The sequence below is a fragment of the Myiozetetes cayanensis genome, unplaced genomic scaffold, assembly GCF_022539395.1.
Source record: "Myiozetetes cayanensis isolate MyiCay16 unplaced genomic scaffold, myiCay2020 scf4, whole genome shotgun sequence".
Lineage (NCBI taxonomy): Eukaryota > Metazoa > Chordata > Aves > Passeriformes > Tyrannidae > Myiozetetes > Myiozetetes cayanensis.
The window spans coordinates 44,304,309-44,313,027 of record NW_026087631.1 but is presented as its reverse complement, the minus strand read 5'-3'; the positions used below and the strand labels follow the sequence as shown (position 1 = coordinate 44,313,027).

Genomic DNA, 8,719 nt, shown 5'->3' with positions numbered 1-8,719 from the left:
GGATAAGGAGTAATGGGTACGAACTGAAATAGGGGAAATTTATGTTAAATATATGGAAGAAACTCTTTACTGTAAGGGTGGTGAGGCATGAGAAGGTGTTGCCCCGAACAAGCTGTGCATACCCTACCTCTGGAACTGTTCAAGACCAAGCTGGATAAGGCTCTGAGCAACCTGGTCGAATGAAACATGCTCCTCCCCATGGCAGGGGGATTGGAACAAGATAATCTTTATGGTTCCTTCCAAATCAACTCATTCTATGATTCTATGAAATGATAGACTTTTTATGTGGAGGATTGAGAGAACAAAAATGGCAAATCTCTTCTACTCTTTCATTGTTCTTAGACTTAAATAGTAGTGAACTGGAGACATTGCTTCTATCTGAAAAAAGGGTTTCTTATATCAGTGTGAGCCAAGGGCTTTTACCTTAACTCTCATTGCATGGTGCACAAGACTCTGGAGGACAGAACCCTTTGGAATGAAAGACTGAGGACTGCATGTAGGGAAAATTCCACTTTTTATTTTTTTCACTCATCATTTATTTACAAATACACATTATAACTTTTATATACATTGCACATTTACATGGTAGAAAAGTACAAAACTATATATTTAAATGAATTTATATTTAACTCGCCATGTTTGAAAATATAAAATTGCATCAGAAAAAAAGTATTATGAAAAGCAAGAAACTTGAACTGATAAAGCTTTGATATAACTTTTAGCAACACACCGGTTGGGAAAAGAAAACTTTGAAAGTGGTAATGCAAGACCATATTAAAGGAAACACCTGATAAAACACTTATGCGTGTTACAAAAAAAAACACCCAAAACAAAAAACAAACAAACAAAACCACCAATAAAAATAAAATAAAACCCTTATTACAGTTATCCCCATAGCTGTTATCAACTTTCATAATCCAAGATCTTCGGATATGGAATTTGTATAAACTCTCAATACATTGAGATCACTTCAGCACATGTGATCAGAAGCAGAGAAAAATTAAGGGGAAGAAGTTTCCTTAAAATTCGCCCCACTGCACCCTGAAAGTATACTTAAGTCAGTTACAATGCCTTTTGGTCAGTCAAGATTCCTTGTAAACAAAAACACAGGGATCTTTAATGTACAGAACCGGCAAGAAGAAAATCCAATAAATAAACATAACAGAAACTGACATGCAAGTTTGTTAAAGTGGAATTTAACATCAGTAAAACAAAGAGATGAGATCACATGGGTAGGCTCTAAGGAATAGTTATAGTTTACAAGAAAAAGAAAAGCTTTACTTTACAAGCAGGAGACCTCACAATAAATAACACTGCTCTTCCCGTAACGAATAAATTTCTTCAAAAAACAAGGTGTACAGTCAACCAGACATTTTATGTATAAATTATAAAACATGACACAGTATAAATAAATGTCTACGAGACTCAACTATATGTATACTTTTTTTTTTTTCTCCCCAAAATAAATAAGCATACACTTATTTACAGTATGGACATTGATTTTGTGCCCAATGGCTGTTTCAATAGTGATGGAGGTTTTACCACTCTAGAATGGAAGATATAGGAAAGCTGTAGTCCTGGTCTTCATCTTCCTCTTCATCTTCTGGGTCTTCATTAATGGCTAGATGGGGGAATACAGGGGAGCTGTTGTTTAAATAAGGACAACAACAGCGCAGAAGCAGCTCAGTGCATGTTTTCAAAGCCCTCTGAACAGCCATAATACAGCGTTGCATTTTATGCGACTTGTAGTGAGATGCTCTTTGGCATCTGCTGTTATGAAATAAGGGTTTTTATACGTAATCTATGAAGTCATAACTGCAGAAAGTTCTGAAGAATCAATGGCTCAGGTTTTATTGGCAGATTCCTGAAAACAAATACAGAGCGCTCAGGTGTTCTAGGTTTAATTGCTTTGTGTCCTTCATTCAGAGTTAGAAGAGGCAACTGTGCTAAACCAGATGCCCCTGCGCTACCTTTAAGCTTGTTCTTTTGGACCGAGTTAAGAGTTTATCCGGATGTTAATAAAGCAATCAGCAAAGCACACGAGAGCAGACAAAGTATGAAAAAGTCACTAGAATTACAATCCTCGGGCAACACCTTTCTGATAGAATGGCTTGTCCTTGGAACATCCCCAAAACTCCAACTTGAAGGCCAGCTCGTTGTTGGAGATCTATTGCATTTTATCAGCAACAAGTGTGTGCGTGATAGATAGATACTTATACTCTACTGTACCTTGAATCAATAAATCAAGCTTTCTTATGTTTAAAGGTGTAAGTCTTCATTACCTAGGTATCGCCTTCAGAAGCTTTAAGTGTCTGCGTAGTTAAAAATCTCACTTACAGTTGCAAGATCCAGAGTGCTTTACTTCTAGAAGCACACCCATTGAGCAGGCTGCCTCTTTCATGGCACACTCGCTTGGGTAAGTTGTGTTATCACTGGCACAGACTGCCTCTTCTGACTTGCTTTCGGGGCAGAGCTCATCGCAGAGAGCACACCGACCTCTACCAACCTTAAAATCCCACAGGCATTTCTTCCCAGCAGTGCACTGAATGTCTTCACAGGATTTTGCTTCTAAAAATACACACAGGATACTAGGGGTAAGTGAAAAGACAAAGCAAAAAAAAAAAAAAAAAAGCAATGACAAGCAACCCCAGAAACCTCCTTTTCCCTGTGAACTGTGAAGAAACAAAGCTCAGATGTAGTACATGTGATGATACTTGCTGATTTTGCTCAAGCAAGTATTCCCTTGGACAACATTACCTGTCTATATGTGGGGGAGGAAAGACAGCTGTGCCAGCAAAGTTTGGCCCTGGGAATACAGAATTACATTTGCCTATCGTACATGACTTTCCTCCTCCATTTGATGTCAGTGGATATTCAGCTCCCCAAATTAGAGGTAAATTTAGGATTTGTCAACGGGTCCAGCATTTCTAAATCTACTATTTTTTAACTAACCCGCAGAGAATAGTTGTCTACAGGATTTGAAAGGGAATTCACCTCAACCTATGCCAATTAAAAGCAACCTGAGACTTCTCCGAATTACCCCAGCAGTTTTGGGGAGTAGAGGCTGCCCTGCAGGTGCTTCATTGTAACACACTGCACTCTCAGCCATTTCTGGAAATCACAACACAGAATGTCAGGGTGTGCAGAGATTATTTTCCTATCTTCACCCACCAACTGTCTCTATACACCATAATTATTTCTAAAGAGGAAAAAGTGATCAGATGTTTCCAATTAAGTTAACATAATCTTTGCCAAGACCACTTCAAGACAATTGTTTCCAGGAATTCAGACCCACTGGATATTGAGACCTTGTTATACTGTAACCATGTTATCTATTTCACAGCAGCTGCTTCTCACTTGGATACTAATGTCAGCACCCATAACATAGCAGGACATTGCCATCTTTTCCAGGACAAAATTCAACCCTGTCTCTCCTCTTCCTAGAGGGTAGTACTAACCCAGATTGCTGGAAGTCTTTCTTCCTCACCAGCACTAACTACAATCATCCAATTGTGCACACTGAATACTCTGAAAAAGGTAGTTGAGGAAGTTCCCCCCATCCTTACCCTCCTACCAAAATACGTACTGATGCATTTTCCTTCGTAGGCTAATCCAATGGATCTACCCAGCAAGCAGGTGGCTTTCCTCAGGTGGCAGGCACTGGCGTAAGTTATGCCGTCATTCCCACAGAGATACTGTTCAGGGGAGGTAGGCTCTGGACAAATTCGATTACATGTAACGCAGTAGGCATTGTTGGTTTGGTCAACCACACACGTGGAGCTGCCTGGGCACAAAACATCCCTGCAGGTCTCTGAAATACAGTCAGAAACACACAATGATTAGTAAAAGATACCATACTCCCAATGAGGAGTAAATAGGTGACACAATGAAACACATGATCACATGAAAGTCTTTAGCAGCTCTCATTTAAGGACCACTGGAGGAAGCCTTCCCATCTCAGGGTAGCTGGCGGGACACAAATGCTGATAGACTATGGGAACTCTCAATTCATTACATCCTTGTGTGGTCTAATTACTATCTCCTAACCTTTGGAACATCACTCTGGTTCCTGTGAGGAGGTACATGCAACATCTCTTCCTCCCTACACTCAGACACACACCCTTTGGCACTTGAGGGAGATTGGATTAGATATGCAAACCTACTTTTGCATTTGCCCTGATACTGGACTTCAAGTTCGGGCTGTTCTTTACATCTGGCTTTGAGAAGGGCACACTCGTTCCTGTAGGTTTTCCCATCTAAGCCACACACGGGGCCCTTCCAAGTGATATTAGAGCAATCCGGAGCACAAACACACCGAGGTTTGTTCTTCTTATTCATTTTACATTTCTTCCCGGGTCCGCAGTCCACATTCTCGCATGTTTCTGATGGAAGGAAAGAGGCACCACTTTAGTACCTAGCATGCAGAACAGACCTGGTGTCAAAACTGCTTAAAGGAAAAAAAGACACCGTGAACCCAGAGGACAGAGAGAGAACACCTTTCCCCACCCCCATCCAGAAAACACCACTCGAGCTAAATCCCCCCCTCCAGTGAGGGCATGGGGAAGAAGTCACTCCTCTGCTCCTCTCGATATGCAGGGCCGACGGGCAGAAATGGGAATCCCCTCCCCGATCCCGAGTCTGGTACGAGACGGACCTTAAAGCCCCACGGAGGAAGGAAGCGAGAGGACCGCAGTGCACCCCTCCCCTCCGGAGCAGTTCTCTCCCCGCTCCTCCTCCCCACAGCTCAGCCCCTGCCTGAGCCACTCCTCAGCTCGGAGCAGCTCGCCAGCACCCCCTCACCTTTGCACGGGATGCAGTTTGGGGCTCCCCCATTAAAAATCATCCACTTAAAAAGCGTGTTGTCGTTGACGTCCTCCGCCGTCCAGGACGTGGTCAGGCGGCCGCTCTTGCAGCACTCCTCCTTGCTGAGGTCGGTTTTGTAGAGGACCTGGCAGCGCCCGTTCCGCGCCTGCCGGAGCCAGCAGTTCCCAGCTGCGGGGCGGGGGGCGGGAGGGACACCCAGACGGATCAGTGGCTGCCACCAGTGACCCAGACACAGCACGTGCGCCTTGCCGTGACTTTTACTAGACTGTTTCCTTTTATTTGTCCGGTTCATAACCCGCAGCTACTACGGCCCATTTGGAAGCGCAGTTTAAAAAGCAAACAAACAGATGATCCCTCCCTCCCCAAGAAAACCACCAAACAACCAAACAAAAAAAATCCCCCAAACCCACAAAAGAGCAAATAAACAAAAAAATACCCCCAACACAAAAAAACCCACCCCAGAACCCTAAGCAAAACAAAACAAACTAAAAGAAAGAAAAGACCCAACCAAAACAGGACGAGACAGTTTTCCGAGGTATTTATTCCATATGTAGAGCAGAAGGAGCACTGTCGACACGTGACAGAGGCTTGAAAAGGATGTGCATTTAAAAGGGAATAAAAAGAAAATCGCGCTTGCAAATTCCTTCCTCCTCCCCCTGCCCTCTCCTCCTCACCGCGGCTGCACGGCAGCATTGTTTTAGTGCCGCACAGTTTCAAGTCCCAGCCCATTTTGCAATCTGCACGAATTGGGAACATTTGCTGTTAGAGAAGTCTTTCGAAATCTCCACATTCTACTGCTTCTATTAACAAATGTCTTTCCTTCACTAAAATAAGTCAGCAGAGTTCCAAAAAAAAAAAAAAAAAAAAAAGTGAGCAAAGTACATAAAATACAAGGACACTCTGAGTAGGAGGTCCATACAGAGTTTTAAAAATCGATCAAGCTGGAAAAGTTATAAGTGCCACCTCTCCTGCAAGCATTTTAGAGGAAAGTACACTGTTCTTACAGGGGATAGAGTGGGTTTTGTTGGGGTTATTTTTTTCTTTTTCTCCCCCCCCCCCCCAGTATCCCTGTTATTTGTGGAGTCAAGCCAAGAATATTAGCCCAAGCAACTCCCTCTTTTTAGCTGGAGCATTTTGGTTGGGATGAGTCTCTCGTGAATAGCCAATGTGACTCCTCCAGCAACTCAATACCAATTGATTCTGCTGCTAATCTAGCCAGGGCTCGATCCTGTCTCCTTACTCCGATGGGAATGTACCGCAGCGAGGGGTCAGGATCGACCAGCCGAGATGTCGCTGGGCGCGGGGGAGGACTCCCCCTCGCTAAAAATCATCGAACAAACAACGCCCTTAAAAAAAAATTGTTTTAGAGTTGCCTACATTAGATTAACTTATGCTCTATGTCGATAGGGGGAGAGATAAAAAATAAAAGGAAAACACTATAAAACAACAACGGCAAGACATCCAGGTTGTGGCTGGAACAGTCAAGATAAGTGGAAAAGCCCCAAAACTAAAAATCGATATTCTCTTGTGTCGAAAGAGGGCTCTTAAGAGTTGTCAGTATCAGTTTCGGGTTTGTTTTGTTCGCACGGTGAAGAAAAAAACAAACCACCAACTTATTAAAGCACTCTCTTCAGTGCAGGAGAATTTACAACGCTAATATTTATTCAGACACACACACACACACACACACACACACACACACACAAAGTAGGGAGGAGGAGAAAATCCCAATATTAAAGGAATGTCAGTAAAATGACCACTTATTGGTTTCTAAAAACGTCAGCTGTAATCGTGGGGTTCTCCATCACCACCTCTCCTTCAGTCAGTCCGTCAGACGAGATAAAAATCTGAGCTAAATTACCAGCAAACTTTGAGCAGTCATTCGGAAGCCGAGACTGGAAAAGTTCCCTCGCGATGCTGCTCTTCATTCATACTGTATAATAAGAATAAATACCAAGAAACATCCTATCTGTCCTCTGTGCCTGTGTAGAGCAATGCGAACATCCGATCAAAAAGGGATCTAAATGACACCTCTGCACCTCGGTATAAAGCAATCACATGCCCACAGTTAACTTCTGTTCTGTTGGACCTTGGAGAGAGGCGTTTAACACCGCGAGCAAACTAAACCGTGCCCGAAAGAGAGAAAACAGTAGTAATAATAAAGAAACGTATCTGCTAATAAACAATCTGGTCTTACCCTCCACTGTGTGATCTTCCATGAAGTGGCACAGAAACATCAGAAATAAGAGCATGCCCGAGTGGATTCTCTGATTTAACATCCTCAGTATAGCAGCGAGTGAGCGAGAAGCAGAGAGAGCGTGAGGGGGAGTAGAGAGAGGGAGCGAGCACTAGCCAGCCTGCTTATGATCGCTCTATTGAATGAACGTCAGGCTCTGAATGCAGTCTCTCTTTAAATCTATACGGGGGTCCTAGCTGTCTGCGGTGGGCGGTCTCCTAATGTGTGTGTGTGTCTGCTCGGGGGTGGGGAGATTTAAAAAGTTCAGTGTGAATCAGGTGACATTTTCCACCTTCTGGAAACCCTCTCCAATTATCCGCTCTAGGTGCACGAACACACAGGCGCGCACCCGCGCAGCCCCGCGCCGCGGAGTCGCCGGCGGGGAGAGCGCCAGCGCCGAGAGGAGCTGGAGACACACGGGGGGTCGCGGCCGCCCAAGGGGGGCCCCTGGTTCCCCCTCGACGGACCGGGGCTGTTACCGGGGCGCGGAGCGGCTCCTGCCCTCCCTGAGTGGGCTCCGCGGGCGCGGAGTGCCCGTGGAGGATCCATCCCGCTCTCTGAGCGTCCGGCGGGAGGAAGGCGTTTGGCGGACGGACAGCTCGCTCGGCCCAAAGAAACCTTAAACTCCGACCGACCAACTCCAAACCTGAAAAAACCCCACACCAAACCAAACCCCCCCAAAACAAACAAACAACAACAACAACCCCCTCCCCCCCCAACAAAAGCAAAAGACAGAACCGACTAAAAGTTTAATACCTAGGGCCGTGCCCGACTGACAGGGTTTGCACTGGGAGCGCCCGGGAGGACGAGATGGGAACGGGGGCGACGTAGGCGGTCTCCTTTCAGAATCAGAAAAGATTGCAACATCGATAATGAACTTCTAGGGCACTAGTTTATTAAGCACAGTCTGGCATTATTCTCTCCTTAGAAAAGTTGGCGGTCTCTCATTTATAACATTTTTTGGCACCGCTGAATGAAACTGAGTAGGCGATATTTCCTTTTATACAAAACGATTACTTAACGGAAAATGGTATTGTTTATTCAAAAGCTGCCTTTTAAATTTCGATTCTTTCGCTTTTCTGAGCCACCAAAGCACAACAGACTGCGAAGTATGCAGACAGGAATGCCCGGACAGTGCCGGGTCAGGGGCCGGTGCACCGCCGCCGCCCGCGTCCTCCGCCCGGCCCTCCCCACAACCCTCCTCCCCGCTCCAGCCCCCCACCCCTCTCCCGACCACCCCCTCCCCACAACTGCAAATAACTCAGTGATAACAGATTTTTTTCCACCAACTGCAGGAGATAGTGCTAATCTTTTAATAAAAGATCCCATTACAATGGGATCTGTCTGGACAGACTATAATAGATCCAGAAATACAGCCGTGCTAATATTAGAAGACAGTTGTTTGGGTGCCTCAGGCCGGGCCCTGGTCCCGCTTTGAAAGTGGGCATGAATCACAATGTCCCTCCGTACCACCTGCGGTCACACGCATTAAGCAGCAGACTGGTAAATGATTGACCTCGCTGCATATTTTTTTTTTTTTGTTATTATTATTATGATCCTGGTCCTGAGCATCGCCAGGGCATTTTGAGCACTTCAGAAGCTCCAGGACTCCACATCCTTTTTAATCTCTTCCCAAATTGGTGCCACTCTCCCCTGCCC

General features: G+C 44.9%; 1 protein-coding gene across 2 annotated transcripts; it reads right to left on the bottom strand.

The window, feature by feature from the left end:
- Positions 1 to 495: 495 nt before the first annotated feature.
- Positions 496 to 7,284, bottom strand: FST (follistatin). Of its 2 annotated transcripts, XM_050328579.1 has the most exons (6): positions 7,022 to 7,284; positions 4,801 to 4,992; positions 4,164 to 4,382; positions 3,587 to 3,811; positions 2,338 to 2,568; positions 496 to 1,621 (listed from the first exon to the last, which is right to left on the bottom strand). In XM_050328579.1, exons 1-6 carry the CDS (start codon positions 7,101 to 7,103, stop codon positions 1,539 to 1,541), a joined length of 1,032 nt encoding a protein of 343 aa, XP_050184536.1. In that variant the 5' UTR covers positions 7,104 to 7,284; the 3' UTR covers positions 496 to 1,538. The 2 variants fall into 2 exon arrangements, with proteins under 2 accessions (XP_050184536.1, XP_050184535.1); XM_050328578.1 differs by having other exon boundaries at positions 4,801 to 7,175.
- Positions 7,285 to 8,719: the final 1,435 nt, after the last annotated feature.